A 17,010-nucleotide genomic window follows, 5' to 3' on the forward strand; every position below is an offset into this window, starting at 1 on the left:
ATATTGCAGTCTGCAGTCTTTCTGCTTTCAAATAATTCTGTTGTACACAGACATTTTACAAGTTGTCACCAAGCTATCTCAGAGATGAGATGTAATGCTAAGGATTTGACAGCTTGCAGTTTTTCAAAATACTACAGCTACAGACTGTCAAAACACCAGCGAACAGTTCTGTGGAAGTGTAGAGATACTTACAAAACAGCTTTTTACACCTCTGTAAGACAGTATGGTAATGCACGTTCTGGTAGAAGTGCATATGTTCTGACTGCCTAGAATCCTCCTCCATATTTCCATACACAGTATTGATCATTTCTGAATGTAAAACTCATTAAAAAACTGCTGTAGGCAGGGATGTATACATTGTTTCCCTCTAGATATGGCTCTATGTCATGAACTGAAAAACAGATTTTGAAGAATTGCATATAAAATAATTTGGGATTCAGAATAAAGAACACTTCATTGCACAAGATTCCTACGGATTTAGATTAATTTCTAATTAGCTGCCCTTACACTTTGAGATAACTTGCATTCAGAATGAGATGTCTTGTAAGTATTTCAGAATCTGCTTGATTCAGCTGGAGTCAATGTTGGCAAAAACCACAAAAACAAATCTCAAAATCATCTGTTTTCATTGGAACGCATACTTATTCAAACGCTTTGATTCTGCTTGTCTCTTACTCGCTTAAATGCTCGCATTACTTCTTGTAAATGGAAAGAGCTCTGCAGTTTACTGACCAAATAGAACTTTTTGGCTTTTGATCCTTTTACAGGCTTCTTTTTTCCTTTCTTTTCCTTCTTCCTTTTTTTCATTAGATTCTTAAGTGTCAAAAAGGTCCAGTTCCCTCTTGGTTCATTAACCCACCCCACAAAATTTGGATCTGAAAAGGAGAGAAGAATCTGGTTACCTGGAGGAAAGGGGTAAAAGCAAACAGTCAAGTGGAACAGTATTACTGGTGGATATTCTTGATGCAAAAGCCAGGTACACTGAGGTCTCCAAAAATCGCTTTTATTCTATGTTAGACTATATTGTTTGCAGCTAACATAGACTGCCAGCCACCTGACTTTTCCTCAGCCTGTTATTTTCTCAAGAGGAATTACTTACCAGGGAGGATGGTCGTCCTCTAGACCCTTTGATTGGAGTTGTAAATCTTAAAGATGTCTACACATCTTTGAATGTCACCTTTTAGTTCAGAAGCACAGTACTCCATGAAGAAATTACAGACATTACAGAGAGAGGAATAATTCAAGTTCAGAAGAATCAAAGACTGAGGATTTGCCTCTCCTTCCTTCTTGCCCTGTATTTTTTCTGAGCAAGTTACTTCCATGGTCTGCTGGTGATGCAGACTAATGTTCTTTTGGAAAAAAAGCCCACACCCAACCAAAAAAACATCACACAAAAAAAAATGTGTTCTGTTCAGTGTGTTTGCACAATGGATCTTCAACTTTACACAGTCAAAATACAGTCAGCAAGAGTGAAGATGCCACCTGCAGTTGGTATCATCTTTAAGCAATGTTTTGATTTAGAGGATCTGCCCTGTTTTTAGACACACCAACAATTCATCTTGCACTGGAGAAGGAACTGAGGGAAGATCCATTGCAAGTTGTAAGGGCCGTTCTGTGCCTGCTGACTGTGACCTGGCGGGGCAGTGACAACTTTCTGCAACAACCTTCTGAATTTTTGAATTATGCCAGTGCTGTATTTCCTGATGGTTGCCTATATCCTACCGTAACGTGACGGGTGATGAAGGCACTGCTCTGCCATAGCTAATGCAAACACTGGTTTAAGGTTTTTGATGTTGCATAGAATTCCCAGTTGATTGTTCTGCAAATTATCTTATTACTAAGCCCGCAGCTTTGTGTGTATATTGTGGTGGCTTTCTTAACAACCCTACCTTGAAATACATGGGCTTTTTACCTCTCTTTTCCCCTGACTGTTCCCAGGTGGCAGATGTCCCCTGGCAGCACACCAGTCGGAGGGTTTATCATAGGGTTCCATCCACAAGGACCAGCTCCAGCTGCTGAAGACTGTCCAAATCCTCAGGCAGCTGGGACGGGTGATTGTTCTGAACAAGCAGGTTTTGTAAACCTGAACACACTAAAGCAAACAACTGCAGCACAAAGAACAGCAATAATGTAGAGTGCTCCTGCATGCTTCCCATAAATAGCACGTGCATGAGGCACAAGCAGTTCAGTCTGTGCATGTAAGGAATGTGTTCATCAAACATTTCACCAGAGCATTTAAAATTCAAAGTATCTGCTCCCAAATACTGAGGGATGAGACTCAGGCTTTCCTAGTAAGGCATTTATTTCACTAGTGAAGGCAATTCACCTGGTAGCCAGGTGGTCAAATTCAGCTTTCAGACCTGCTAATTGACACTTAGCCACGCAGAGGTTCAAGGGAAAAGTGGGGAAGATCGAAATGTTGGGTGGGGAAGCATTTTCAGAGAGCCAGTTCCTCCTCACTGCTCTGGAGTCACCGATGCTGACCAAGGTGGTCTCACACCAGGGAGTCTGCTTCTGGCTGAGCTCTGGGAGATATCTTTTTCCCCAAACCCTGAGGTAGGTCATGGGTGAGGACATCCTGGCCCCTTAGCTTGGGCACAGCATTTTCCCCCCATTCCCAGTTCCTAAATTTTATCCTATATAACTCCCTCACAGTTACAGAGTGAGCCCCTAAAGATGCACTGCATTCCTTCTCTTGCTTCTTTTTTTTCAAAATGCTTACTGGTACTTGTGTTCTTAAGACCATCAACACAGAGACTGGTTTTCATCTTGTATTTGGCATTCAGAATCTGAGAGCTGGGTAAGGAGATTGTTGCAACAGTCAAGTATTTCCAAGCAGGTCACTAAGCTGATAGCTGAGGGTAGGTACTCCAGGCATTTATTCTCCACATGCAGTTCTTTTAGATTCTAGAAAAGATGTGTACATAAGTTTTAATAATTAAAGGATTTCTCCTTAGCTCGATACGTAATCAATGTGCAGAGAATATCAGTAAGTGGAGCAGTAAGGTTTGTAAACTGAGACACCGCTGGGCTAACTACTAAGCCCAGTGAAACAACATGAGTTTCAAACACTGAGTTTTGATATTATTCCTATTCTGACAGCCCTGGCCTGATGCTGCACCATGAACTTAAAGAGATTAGGGGAACCTTCTGTCCTTCATTTGGGAGCAGCTGAAGTCCACAGGAGTGCCACGTGGCAGCAGACTAAGATCTTTTCCCTTCTACTGCTCCTGCCTGCAATTTGTTGATGTCTTCTGGAGGACTTCTGAATTTAATTCCTTTGTTTTGTCCGAGGTGTAATCTCTCTAAGGACTCCAGGAGGCAGATGTGCTTTGGAAAGATACTGAATTGGCTCTTAGATCGGCTAAGGCATATAGAATTTTTCAGTTCTTTCACCACTGCAGTTATCTAGACACAGTCATTAGAAAGATACATTATGTCAATTAAACAGTAATCTCTGAGATTATTATTTTTTTAAGGGAAAAATTTCCAGGAAAATGCCGTGGAGCTGCATTTCTGTTGATGGATGAACACAGAATATTCTGCTCATTAATATAACATTATACCTCACAGTATGGTGGAAATTCTGGCAAGAATTCCATGTTGTTTCCTCTACTGGAAAGATTTCTTATGGGGTTAATTTTATTTCAACAGAAACATCAGTCTGCTTCTTCATTTCCTTTGCGTGTGCAGTGCAGAGGCGAATAATTTAAATAAATGAAAAGTGAAAATGATTCTTTTGCATAAATTACTGCTTCTCTAATGAAATTTCAAGAAGAAAACTGCATAAGTGAAAATCTCGGAAAAGAAGCATTGCGTTATATAAAAAGGAAGATGTATTCTGAACCCTAAAATGAATACGTCCATGAATGCTGTTATACTTATAATAGCACAGCTTTAGGGTGTGTAATTGCTCATTATCAAATGAACTGAAATTGCTATTGGTGTTAAAGACATTAACAACACCACATCCATTTTTAAATTGTCCTCTGCTCTGTTTCAGTATGTGACATATTGACTCTATGTAAAGGCAGCTTTTATTTTTCCGATGGATACAGAGAAAAAAAAAAAGATGCCAAAGCACTGAAGCAATCCGTCCAGTCATGATTTCATCTTTAAGATTCAACACAAAGGTCAGTGTTTCCACATTCTTGCTTTTCACGCTCTGCCTAAATGCTCGGGTGTTGGTGATAACAAGCAAGCCCAGGTGCCCACTGGGCAGAACGTGCCTTCTCACTGCAGTAGGGCACTCGGCTGTAATGAAGACATTAGAAATTGTAAAAGGGAGTTATCAATAAAATAAAAACAAAGGGACAAATACCTCCTGTATCAGATTGTCATCCAGGACCAATACTTGTAGATTTTTCATAGTGCGTATTCTTTTAGGAATCTCATCAAAGCAATTTTCACTCCAATCTAGTATCCTGACACTGTTTAATCTAGTGAAGGATCTGGATACTGCACACAGTCTAGTGTTCCTCAGATAAACACTGGACAGCAGCATCCAGCAGCAGGTCTGGTGTGGGATCTTCTCCAGGCTGTCATCAGACAGTCTGCATACGCTCATTTCAGTGAGATTTTTCAAACCTGGGGAAGCTTGTGCAGGAGATTATGAGACAGATCCAGCACAGCCAGCTTCTGGCAGTGTTGCAGCGTAGGAGGAATGGAGGATAAGTTATTAGAGGCTAAAAATAGCTTCCCGAGTTTGTCAAAAAGTCTGCCTCCTCTGGGAAGAGACTGACTAGATCCTGTTTCAGACCTATTATTTCTAAATTAGCAATTTGAGAAGGTTCCTTGGGAAAATTTTCAAATCTGTTTTTCTGGAGGTAAATCTCCTTGAGTTTTGTCAGGTTCACTGTTTCTTTAGACAGATGTTTTGGATTATTGTCAGAAAAACCAGGCAGCTAAGCATGATGGAGGTATTTGTGGATCTGCACTGGGATTTCATGCAAGTTTGTTTTATAGAGCCTGAGCTGACGAAGGGACAGGAACTTGCTGACACCTGGCAGCAAACTACAGGAGAGGGAATTGTTACTCAAGTCTAAGCTCAGAAGACATTTCAGCTCCCCCAGTTCTTCACACGTGTCCTGTGTGTGATTCTGATCCAAATAGAGGACTTTCCTATGCCTCAGGAGACTGATGTCCCAGGGATGCTGACAATCAGGTACTTTTCCATGTGCAGTTCTTCCAGATAGTCTTGACTTAAGACCTCTGGTGAGATGGTTCACAATTGCTTATTGTCTAACTCAATAAAAAAATATCCTGTCTGTGATGTTTATGGGAGAAATTGCTGCTTTCTTTGGTGCTTCAGTCACTGATGTTTCTTGTGCAGTCTTACCATGGTCATCCTCAAAACTAATAGTCAGCTTTAGGGCAGTGAGTGCCCCTGTGCTGGCCTCCTGGCTCTGCTGACACTCAGCTATCTCTGCTCCTTATTTTTAATTTCTGAGAGAAAAATTACAAATCAACAGTACTCAAAGACCTTCCTATGCTTACAAATACTGGAAGAACTCAGCATTTAGGGACTAATTCTAGCCTCACTTGTACACCTGCAAAAAGCTGCTTGTGTTCATTGAGATCCAAGCCTGCAGCACGTACAGCAGGACTTTAGATTTGAATGCCAGTGCATTCTGAAGTGTCCCAACAGCCAAATTCATAGTGTGACATTGTGGAGTCAGGGGAGCTGAGCAAAGCATCCTCCTCGAGTTTTGAAGGCCTCCACTTTCAAACACTGACTGGGATCTGTCTTCAGCTGTGCTGACTGTAAAACTGCAAGAGCCTTATAGTGAAAGGGTGGCTCCTTCTTCTATAACTGTTGGTTTCTGAGCCAGAAATATGCCAGCAAGTCTGGAATTTGATAACCCTTGAAGCCATGCTACTGCTGATAGCAAAGGAGCAAGAGGTGGAAAGGGGTGACTGAGTGACTTTTGATGTCTGGACAGGAAAAAACTTTCAGCTGCCATTTAGGAGTTATAAGAGAGAAAGCGGAGGTCAAGAGGCAGCTACCAGTCGTCTCCCACTGATGGTCTTTTCTCTGCTGCCATAACCGTGCTTCATGTTTCCAGAGATGGCAGTTTCCAGGTTTCACTAGGATGAGGAAGGGGCCAACTTGTCCTGACACGAGGTGTGGTGTGGCCATGGGGCCACCTTGCCATAGAATCATCAGGCTGGAAACATTCCTATCAGCCACTAAACACTAATGTCCCTGAGCACCTCGTCTACCCGGCTTTTGAACACCTCCAGAGATGGTGACTCCACCACCTCCCTGGGCAGCCTCTGCCAGTGCCCGATCACCTTTTCTATGAAAATTTTTTCCTGACATCCAGTCTGACCCTCCCCTGGGGCAGCTTGAGGCCATTGTCCCTTGTCCTGTCACCTGGGAGAAAAGCCCAGCTCCCTCCTCTTCAACCTCCTTTCAGGTAGTTGTAGAGAGCAATGAGGTCTCTCAGCCTCCTCTTCTCCAGGCTGAACAACCCCATTTCCCACAGCTGCTCCTCGTAAGACTTGTTCTCAGTGTGCAGACTTGTGCTGTGTGGCCATGGGGCCACCTTGCTGTGACACAGGTTTACAGTGTGGCCATGGGGCCACCTGCCAGGGTCTGGGCTGGACCTGGCTGCGGGCGGCTGCTTCGCCTTGGTGAAGGGCCCGGACACCGTCCTTGGAAACGGGCTCCACCACCAAACAGCGCAAACCTCGGAGCTGCCAGGCTTGGCCACAAGGCAAAGCTCGGCCACGGGCTGGTCCGCGCGGGGTAACAAGGGGAGGGCACAAGCACGGATCACTCAGGTAGGCCTGTGGATATCAGGGTGAAGCTGTTTTACAGTGAAAAAGGCTGTTAATTCTCTGTTAGCTCAGACCCTGGCAGAGCAGAAACCTGCCCACAAGTCCACATTTTCCCCTCAGGCTTTTCCTGTCTGTCTGGATCCGTCATTCTTGTGTTGCATTCCAAGAGCTGTAACCCTTTTCAGACCAAGCCCATTTTTATTGTTAAGCAGAGTCCAGCACACTGCGCTGGGGCCCATGGTGATGTTGCTAGGCTGCTGATGCAGTAACACTTTGTTTTGTTTTCCAGCAGGTCATGTCAGTTCATCCAGATCTTCACCAGCGCTATGTGCAGGCCTGCCAAAGCTTGGGCCGCTCCGAAAACCCCTTCATTGCTCATCTGCTTCAACAAGCTGATAAAGATTATAAAAAGTAAGGAAATAATGAACAGTGTGTTTCAGATGCATCTGAAAAGCCTTAAGCAAGATGGCCAGACATGGAATTAAGCAATGAGAAAGTTTGTGCAATTTCAGGCTCGAACACAGATCACATTTAGCATTTACTGCAGAAGTTCTGGTTTGGCTCATCTTGACATCATCTTGGCAGAAGTTTGTAGCTATATATCCCTTCTGGGCAGTTTTACAAGCAGTTAAATTAAAAAAAAAGTGAAAAATCTACAGGATGGTGCCTTTATGTCCCTTAGAGAAGCCAAACTCAGAGTCTAGTCATCTTAACTCCCTTCGTTTTGTCTCGCTCCTGTTTAAAAAGCCTCAGCTGCATCCAGTTAGCTTCCAGCTGGTAATGCTTCCCTGAACTGTCTCTGAATCCTGCCAAGGTATTAACCACTCAAACTTTCTCTCATTATGTGGTTAGGGAGAGCTTCGTCTCATGAATGCTTCTTGGGTCAAAGTTAATTGTTCTCTGGAGAGAAAACCTGAGAAAAGACAGCGCAGGGAAATAGTTTGTATTAGGTTTTGATCCTGAGGGCAGAATAGAGTAAATAAAGGCAAGGCAACAAGTGAAAATGAGAGGATGAGGGAACATCCAGGATAGTCTCCGCTATTTCCACCTGCCTTCTCCTCATCTTGCTTCTTCCTGCTTTCTGTGAGTGTGTGCTAAGTGTGGTCTTGCAGCTGTGCAGTGTCTCAGAACACCAAAGAGGATGCTGCTGAGGTACAGCTTGAATCATGTTGTCTGTCAGAGTGTTACCACAGGTAGTCAGAGCAGCTAACTGCGTGCAAACATAGATACACGTCGTATCTGGAGAGAAAATTCATTTTCCTGTATCGTTTTACTTCTCCCCATGTACATAAATTCATATGTTACAGTGAATGGACAAAAGGGATCATGCTAAAAATAGCTGGAAATAATCATCTAGTGCCTGTGCAGAGAGTTACAGATGACGATCTTCAAGTTCTTGCCTCTGTCTTACGGAATACTGTTTTTGTCACAGGTAGGCTTTTTTTCACATATGTTTGACCTTGCTATCTTGATTTCAGCATTAATTCCTCTTTAATTATTTTTCGTTAGAGATCAATTAATTGTAGATACGCATCTGTCACATTTTTCATGCTTCATTTTTTTCAGGCTTAGATCTTAGGTATAACGTATTGACTGATGCTGGAGCAAAGCACATGGCAGCATTCCTCCAGGTGACCAAACAATGTTTATCGTCGAGCAACTTGTAATTTATTTGGTGATGATAATGTTTATCTGTGGTAAATTGGAGAAAAGAATTCATCGGTTTGGCAAAATTCCATTTATATTAACTTTCACTTCCAAATTCATCCCACTGGAGTCTCAGATTGTATTCTCTGGGGAGATTTTTAATTTCTGGTGGAAAACTGTTTGACATTTGGCTAGGGTGTCCTGAAGAAAGAACAATGGAATAAGCTGTGGAGCTTTGAGACTTACAGTTCAGTTCAGCTAAGGAGATAATGGTAGTGTCAAGTGTGCCAGGGCCTTTGTTTTAGGTACTTGATCATTTCTGTTAGTCTTTTTGTAGGCCTAAACATAGAAAAATTTAACGCTGCCTTTCTGTCATTGTAAGCACCAGAATACAGATGGAAAATGGTGAGTTGCCACTTGGGTCCTGTGTTCCTGAAGCTCAGGGAGGGCCACTAAGTTCATAAAATGCCTGAAGGTCTGTACCTGAGCTTGACCACTTGCCTTGTTTGGTCATGCTGACCACATGGGTTCCCAGGTGGCTTCTGTAAGCCCCAGGAGGACATACACACTATGTGTTTTTCTGCCTTTCCATCATCATCTGATGTACTTTAGCATTTTTACTGCTTCTACTAATCTGGGGCTGCCAAATGCAGGAAAGGACAGAAGTTGTGAGTGCATGTTTGATGCATCTTTTTGAAAAATACAGGCACACTCTGGAAAAAAAGTCTCATTGCTTTCTGTTTTATTTGTCCAAAGGAAAATGCGACTTTGCAGTACCTTAACCTGATGTTTAATTATATTGGCTCAAGCGGAGCAGAGCTGATAGCGAAAGCGCTCCATGTGAGTATTTGTCTGGGAGATTTAGACAATGGCACCTAGTTTGATAGTTTTGCTTTTGATAAACAGTACTGGCTGTCCTGCCAACCTCAGAGCTGGCTGAAAGGGCCCTCTGTCTCCAGTCCATTCAGCGTCTTGCTGTATCACAGGGATTGCTTGTTTTCCCAAGGCAGACTTCAGAAATCAGATTTCACACAAGAGAAAGTTGCACTGTGCTGTCATTAACAGTTAATTATCACAACTATGACAGCGGGACTTGCCTGTGCTAAACATATTGTGCTATACTACAGAGTATATAATACCATTGATTTTTTTTTTCCTAGAAAAGAAGTATTACATTTGCCATACCTTGATGTCAATATTTGTCTTGATTCAAGATGTCTGAGACATGTTTACAAAACATTGCCTCACAGCAGCAGCATAAAAACAAGTTTGTTATTGTTAATGTGGTTTTCCGAGGAAATGAAGCTTGTGTGTAAGATTTGTTGTGTTTGTGAAATGAGGCTCAGGCGAGATCTTTCTTCCTCCTTTGCAGTCTTTGATCTCTGAACTGATTTCCACTCAATTTGACCGCTAAAGTTGTACAGTAGATTGTATAACACTGCATTAGCTAGAAAAAGGACAGTGGGTTTTTCAGACCATTTAAAAAATTTTCCTTTTTTTTTTTTTTTAATTTTGTCTAGAGGAATGAAACTCTTGGATATTTGAGGATGACTGGCAACAAAATAGGAAATAAAGGTGGAATGTTCTTTGCTTCAATGCTACAAATTAACTCAACCTTAGAGAAGTTGGATCTTGGAGACTGTGATACGGTGAGTAACTCAGGAAAATGATCAGCACTGATGCATCTTTCAAGGGTATTACGAAGGTCCTGCAGTGCTTAATTAGGGGGAAATACCATCTATTGTAATTGATTTTACATTTTGTGATTCTTGGAGGTAATGTAATAGATGATATTGCAATGCATACTTGGAAAGGCGTGTTGCATAAAACACCTGTGAAGTCATTACTGATGCTGTATCAGAGCCATTATGTCCTTGGGAATTCAAGTGCTTGGCTTTCATGTTTTCTGAGGCTTGTTTCTGCTGTTCTTTTTTTGCTGTGCTGTTTAAGTTCTGTGCAGTTTATACTGAAGAAAGGACTTCTTATTCCCTGAATGTTGTTTTTCTTCTGAAGCGTGCAGTGCTATGAATCCTACAAGTTGCCCAGTCCCGAAGCTCTGTCGCTCCTATCAGAGCTTGATCTGTAAAAGACAAGCACAACAGTGCTGATTTGGGTAGAAAGGCACTCAGTCTGATGGCAGACAACCTGCTGCCTCCTAGAGTTGGGTGCAAAAGCTTCTGGCATGGTGCACAGGGACCACCAGGAGGGTAGGAAGTGTGCTGAGCAGGGCGCTTCCCACTCTAGCCAGTAAAAGCCTGTGGATGGCTTTTAAATACCTACATTTATTTCCTGGAACTACAGAGTTTGCTCCTAAACTAGAAGGGGGAAATACGTGTCGAAGTGTGAAGAGTGTTATGAATACATAAACAGGGAAAGTGTAGGATTTATTTGAAAGCTTATTATGTTTGTGCTTGGTAGGGAGTTGATAGAGAGTTGGTTTAAAATTAAATGGTTTTGAGTGTAGACCAGTGTAATTGGAAAGTAACAGAAATATAAATTTATTTCCTTCTAGTTTGCTCATTAAAAAGTCCAAATTGGCCTGTATTCTAGACTCTCTCTTCTGTGAACCACATCTTTCATATTTAGTATGAATTTACCTAGTGGATAAATGTTGCCAAAGACCTTGGGAACACACACCAGCTGATTTTTGCTTCATAAGTCAGGAAAATCCAAATACAAGATCAATTAAATGGACCACTATGATTAAGATGCATTATTCTTGCTTTTTATTTTCTGAGTTGCCAAATTTCCTAGTCATTTGTACTTCTTAGTCTAATTCAATTCTTATTCCATAGGAAACTGGCATTGGTATTATCAGAAAAGATATTATGTGTCTGTAAGCACTTGTTTACTGCACTTGCATCTCTCCAGAGTACATGGAGGCAGAAATAATAGTGTTTCCAAACTGAGTCCATTTGATGGTTTTGATCTTCTGACAATCAATTCTAAGAACTCACGGTAATTTGGTAGCTTGATCTACACATTGGATGGGTTTCTCTAAAGAGTTTATTTTCGTTTCCAGGGTACACAGTGTCTGATAGCAATAGCAACAGCCCTGACTCAGAACAGATCAGTCAAAGCAATAAACCTAAATCGTCCTTTGCTATACAGCGAAGAGGTATGTAAGCAGACTGTGGTGTCCGTGCAGTCAAAGTGAGAAGCATAAGTAAAGTCAGTACTGATGTATTTATAACATTTGAACTCCATGGCTCTTTGGGTTTCCTTATGAAGTGAAGCAAATGGTTGCAGAAATGTTCTTTTTCTCTTTCTGTGCCAAGCTTTGTGCAATCATAGGCTGCCGCTCTTTAATTAGACGGTTAATTTAAAAAAAAAATATTTCTTGGTACATAAATATTTGTTGAATACCGTGCAGGTGGAGATGGCTTGGTATTGGTGAACCCAGTATTCGTTTCGCTGTTACAGCATGGAGAGTTTTATGCCTCACTCAGCAAACTGAGGGGGAAATGCTGTTTAGCAGGAAAGGAGGGGAAGGACAAAAGGCTGCAGTGTATCTGTGGCACATGGGCAATTGGATACACGGACAGTTGCCAGAGCTGGCAGCCTAAAGAAGAGCAGCACACTTCAACAATATGCCACGTTCACTGGGCTGTGCAGTTTTGTTGTGTCCCTATCTGAGTTTGAAGCATGAATTTAGCAATTGAATGAACCTCATCAATGTAAAACCTATGATTGTTATCCAAAACAAAGGCACAGACTCTCCACAACAATCGAGCTCTGAAAAGAGAATCTGCAAGGCAGCTGCACACCACTGGATGTGTGCAGGTGGCAGAGGGCTTTTGCTTGCAGGGGTCCGGCTTCTGTGCACGCCTGGTCCTGCTGGAGCCTTGGCTGTGGAGCTGCTGGTGGTAGTGGTGGTTTCACCAGACTGGCAGCAGTTGTCTGTGATACACACGGAATCTTCCTGATGGCAGGATAACAAAACTAAATTGTCATGAAGGCCACATCTTCCTAAATTCCCCAAAGTGAATCTAACAGTTTAAACAAATGTTAGTTGTTTCTTTTCTAGCAAGACCAGTTTGATCTTCCTAAACTCAGTTTTATAAGTCAAGTTAAGCTACTGTTATTCAAGGTATGGGCCAGTAAGGGCCCAGTCTGTATTCGTGGGAGACTGTCATTGTTCTGACCTTCAACTCTACCATTTTCTCTGTGCTGTTGCCTTATTTTTCACTCACAGTATTCACTCAGTTATTTTCTTAACAAAATGTGACAACTTCAAAATAAACTTATTTTGCCTTACAGTGATGAGACATATATTTTCCCACAGCAATCCTGTTTCTTTTCATGAAATAATAAATTAGCATCATACAAAATACTCTTCATGAAGACTGACAAATACTCAGGTTTTTCAAGAGCAATGACTGTGAGGAAAACTTATTAGACATAATGATTCAAACATTGATGTTCCTGATACTGGCAGGCAAGTTTTATATATAGGCTGCAAATCTGAAAACATTTTTCTAGTATATATGTATTTTTTTTCCACATTATCATAACATATTGTTTCCTGGTTATTTTTAATACAAAATTTTTTATACAAAATAGAACACCCCTGGTGACCAAACCTTGCTGTTGGTTGTGCCTCTCCCTCTTATTGAAGCAAGACCATATCTTATCCTAAAGCACAGCTTAATGAAACTGAGTGTTTGGTTTCAGGAAGAGACCACGGTTCACATAGCTCTGATGCTGAAAAATAACTCTTCTCTTGTGGAGCTACACTTATGCAAACATGGTATGAAGAACTTCGGCGTAGAGCGGCTGTGTGAGGCGTTGTATGAAAACTCCAGCCTGAGATATCTTGATCTTAGCTGGTAAGAGTTACTATGTGATGTAGCCTGGACTAACATCAGACACTTGTTTTCTTAGCAACCTTTAAAAACAATGTGTGCATCTCTCTTTCAGTAATAAAATAACCTGTGATGGTGTAAAGTTTTTGGCAAAACTACTGAAACGGAACCAAACCCTGAAAATTCTAGATCTTAATGCAAACCGAATAGAAGATGATGGAGCCATCTACTTGAGTGAAGCCCTGGCTTTGTACAACAGGACTCTTCAGGCGTTAGTATTTACACAGCTTCTCCAGAGGCTGCAGGTGTAACAACTCAGTGCATAAGAAACTTGGATTTTGCAGTGGCTGAACTCATGTCAAAACTGTGAGCTTTGCTGTTACTGATCAAAATGGAAAAGTCAGAAAGTTCTAAACGCTTTAGTCTATTTTATTCTCTCAGGAAAGAAATGCATGATGGAGCGGGTGGGATTCCTTTGCCTGGTCATGGGCATTTCCTGCCCTATGGGATGCCCCAAGGCCTGTGAGACACCCTGGGGTGCTGGCAGGTGGCCTTCAGGTCCTCTCCCAGCACTGTGGCTGGAGACCTGGCAGGACATATTAATGCATTTCAGGGGCACAGGAAGCCTGTGTTTGGTAGCTGAATGCAGCCACCTGTACCTTAACGTGAGCTAATGGCGTAAAACACCAGGCTGAGAAATGCCATTCACTCCCTCTGAATGCCTCGTGTTTACCTTCCATACTGCCAGGCCTGCTCATAACTCATTTTATCTCCTTTTCCTTGTCCTTCCTTTTTTTTTCATCTCGCATCCACTGCTGTGTGGCCTGACACATGCTGCTTCTTCCATTACAGTTTTTTTGGGTGATGGGTGAATCAGTTCTGTATTGGTTCATTTCATGTGATTTGGAGCTTTTCCAGTCATTCTAAGGGGTGTGTGTGCACAAAGGCTGTTAGATCTTTTTGATTTAATTCTTTTTGTATCTTTAAAGCCTAGGTCCCTGTGGCACACAGGTGAGAACAAACAAGAGCTGTACATCTTCAGAATTTTAAGAGAACCAGATTCCATGTAGGGTTAAGGCTCTATATTTGTTGATTCTGATCTTCAACACTTAAGGAAATCCTCTAAGTTAGCTTCCGGGTGAACTCAAAAGAGCTGTAATCTCTCCATCAGGGTGTATTCTGTAGCCTGCATTAAACTGTGTGCCGGCAGAACGTAAAAGCTGATCAAAGGTGTTACCTGAAGCCACAGGTTTTAAGTAGCAGACTGAGGAGGTGGTGGCTGCTAGGTGCCTCTGAAAGCCTTCCAGGTTTGCTAATATAAAAATAACTGCCACTCCACAAAGATCAAAGCTTAGCCTGGATAAGTGCCAAGGCTTGGGCTTCAAAGCAGGCTGGAGACGAGAAGTGGCCACCATGCAGTAAAATCACTGCCGCTGGAGAACCAAATAGTGAACAACCTGCTTTGCAAATGCCTTGAGAAACAGAACGGGTCCATAGCCCAAACTGCCTCTAGCAATATGAAAAAGTGCATATAGTATGACTGGACTTCATACAAAAAAAAACCTATCGTAAATGTAACATTTCAATATGCATACAGTATCTGGTATATAATAATATATAATGATAAAGTTAAGAATAAATGATAGCTAGACTCTTAGTTTTAACAAAGAGATGGGAATTCTGTGGTTTGGCACACATTTGCGTAACTATTCTCTCTGTTTATTAGGTTGTCGGTAGTAAGCAACAACATAAGTGGTAAAGGACTTGTAGCTCTTTCAGATGCAATGAAAAGAAACATGGAGCTTTCCTACATTTACATCTGGGGGAACAAATTTGATGAAGCCACCTGTATGGTAAACGTTTGCTTCTGAACTCCTCTACGAGGGGTAGGGGTTTGTTTGTTAGCACTGTTGTAATTTGTTTCAACAGGCACTGGGAAGACTGCAGCAACTCCTGAACAAGAAACTTGCTTTACTATGTTTCTTTTAAAATAATTACAATATGGTGGTGCTGTAATGAGACTCAGGGGACATCAGCATATGGGAAATTATTAAATACTCATCTATTGTATGTTATCTTCTAAACCCTTCACCACAGTCAAAGTGGAATATTGTATGCCGGGTTCTTGTCCTTATTCATTTCAGGCATTTTCAGAATTAATTCAGAGGGGCTGCCTGAAACCCAGTTGCACAGACGTGGAGCCGTACAGGGTGGATGGGCACGTTCACCTTGCAGAGCTCTCCCATGGCCTCAAGAAGCATTACTACTGGACGCCAAGTTACGGGGAAGTGCCGAACAGAGGTGCCAATGCCAGCCTGGCAATTGCAGCCGTTTCAGAACTCATGTGAGTCACGCAGCAGCTTGATGCGCTCCATATGCCTGAGGTTTTCCTATCTGGTTTCTAGTAAATTGATTATATTAGCATCAAATTTACTGTATGTTGTTTCTTTGGGGTCTTTGGTCTAGAAGGATCTAAAAGCACTTGAAGTGGCATTAGAAAACATCAAACCAGCAACCTTAAAATTTGTTGCTACAAATGCCCAAGCTATTAAAAGCCTATCAAACTGAAAATGCATTAGTGTGGAGTAGAAAGAACTGCAGCAAAATGATCTCCTTTGCCTCACCACGATCAGATGTAGCTCCAGGGTTCCCGAGTAACAGAAGAATTTAGTGAAATGTAACATTAAGAGGAAAAACATCTTCACCACAGCAGAGTGCTCTGAGTGACACTGTATTCTTAGCAGTTACAGCAGTCACTGACCAGAGGCATGTGAAGAGTTTAGACTCCAGAACTGCTGATGCATGAATTGAACTCACAGCAGCTGAACTACTCCACTTTACTTCAGAGTTCAGTCTAATTTCATTGCCCAAATTAATTAATTTACTTGCATGAATGGCATTTGTTGATCTGCTGTTGCGGATTTGGTTCCCTGTTACCAAGTCTGTTCCAATTCTACTAACAGCAGAGTAAGAAGGCAACAATATCATATGCAAAACCTAACAGGATAAGTGGCATCTACTTTCAAAAGTGCTAGTGTGTGTTCTTGAAATGTTTTTCCTGTCGGAACCCTTGTTTAATAGCAAGATGCTCAACCATTAAGAGCATTCTGCATTATTGACAATACCCCAAAACCAGCTCGTGTGACATAGTTTACTTTGATAGGCCTTTGTAGGCAAGGACTGCAGAGTAATTCTTACTGAATTTTGTATAAACAGCTTCCTGCAAACTAACTTAATTATTTGTGCAAAAACCTGTGTTGCTTAGAGGCCTTTGCCAGAGACATTTATTGCTTTCCTTTCTCTGAATAACAAACCCTGAATTCTGAAGAGATGTCTTGTGTTCTTTGGAATGAAAGAACTGACATCAGCTAATTTTTTGCTGTGTTCTTCCAAGTAAGTTATTTCAGTAACTAGAACAAGCATGATCCTGCTTTGGAAACCCTTGTTTCAGCTTCCAGAACCTTGCTGAAAGGCAGTATTTTTGCCCTGATTTAAGGGAAAGGAAAACAACTCATCCAGGATGCCAGTGGTGCAGTGCAGGTCCCAAACCACCTTCTGTAAAATTAAACAATTGAGTAAAAATAACTTTGAGATTCAAACTCTGATAAAGAACATCACGGAATGTGTATTTGTGTACTTTCGTGCAAAATTACATCTTCAAAGCATTCAGTAAAAAAAAAAACAAACAAAAAAACCCGCCTCCCTAAACAGCCCCCCCAACACTTCAAAATGAGTGAAAAAAACAAGGAAGGTAAGAGTCATTGCAGTAGATTGT

At 41.7% G+C, this 17,010-nt stretch overlaps 2 protein-coding genes across 3 annotated transcripts; one reads left to right on the top strand and one right to left on the bottom strand.

The window, feature by feature from the left end:
- Positions 1-1,979: 1,979 nt before the first annotated feature.
- On the bottom strand, positions 1,980-6,139 carry LRRIQ4 (leucine rich repeats and IQ motif containing 4). The gene is given in 9 exon segments (XM_069864961.1): positions 1,980-2,148; positions 2,759-2,907; positions 3,235-3,408; positions 4,322-4,587; positions 4,590-4,700; positions 4,703-5,146; positions 5,149-5,257; positions 5,259-5,431; positions 6,007-6,139. Coding segments are annotated over 9 exon segments (1,728 nt in total).
- A 758-nt stretch (positions 6,140-6,897) lies between these two features.
- Positions 6,898-16,045, top strand: LRRC34 (leucine rich repeat containing 34). 2 transcript variants are annotated; one of them, XM_069864831.1, is made up of 10 exons: positions 6,898-7,194; positions 8,091-8,215; positions 8,350-8,414; positions 9,187-9,270; positions 9,951-10,079; positions 11,453-11,548; positions 13,105-13,259; positions 13,351-13,506; positions 14,962-15,088; positions 15,380-16,045. In XM_069864831.1, the coding sequence occupies exons 1-10, from the start codon at positions 7,079-7,081 to the stop codon at positions 15,581-15,583; spliced, it is 1,257 nt and encodes a 418-aa protein (XP_069720932.1). In that variant the 5' UTR covers positions 6,898-7,078; the 3' UTR covers positions 15,584-16,045. The 2 variants fall into 2 exon arrangements, with proteins under 2 accessions (XP_069720932.1, XP_069720933.1); XM_069864832.1 differs by lacking the exon at positions 9,187-9,270.
- Positions 16,046-17,010: the final 965 nt, after the last annotated feature.

Source organism: Phaenicophaeus curvirostris, chromosome 10 (genome assembly GCF_032191515.1).
Source record: "Phaenicophaeus curvirostris isolate KB17595 chromosome 10, BPBGC_Pcur_1.0, whole genome shotgun sequence".
In the NCBI taxonomy this organism is placed as follows: Eukaryota; Metazoa; Chordata; class Aves; order Cuculiformes; family Cuculidae; genus Phaenicophaeus; species Phaenicophaeus curvirostris.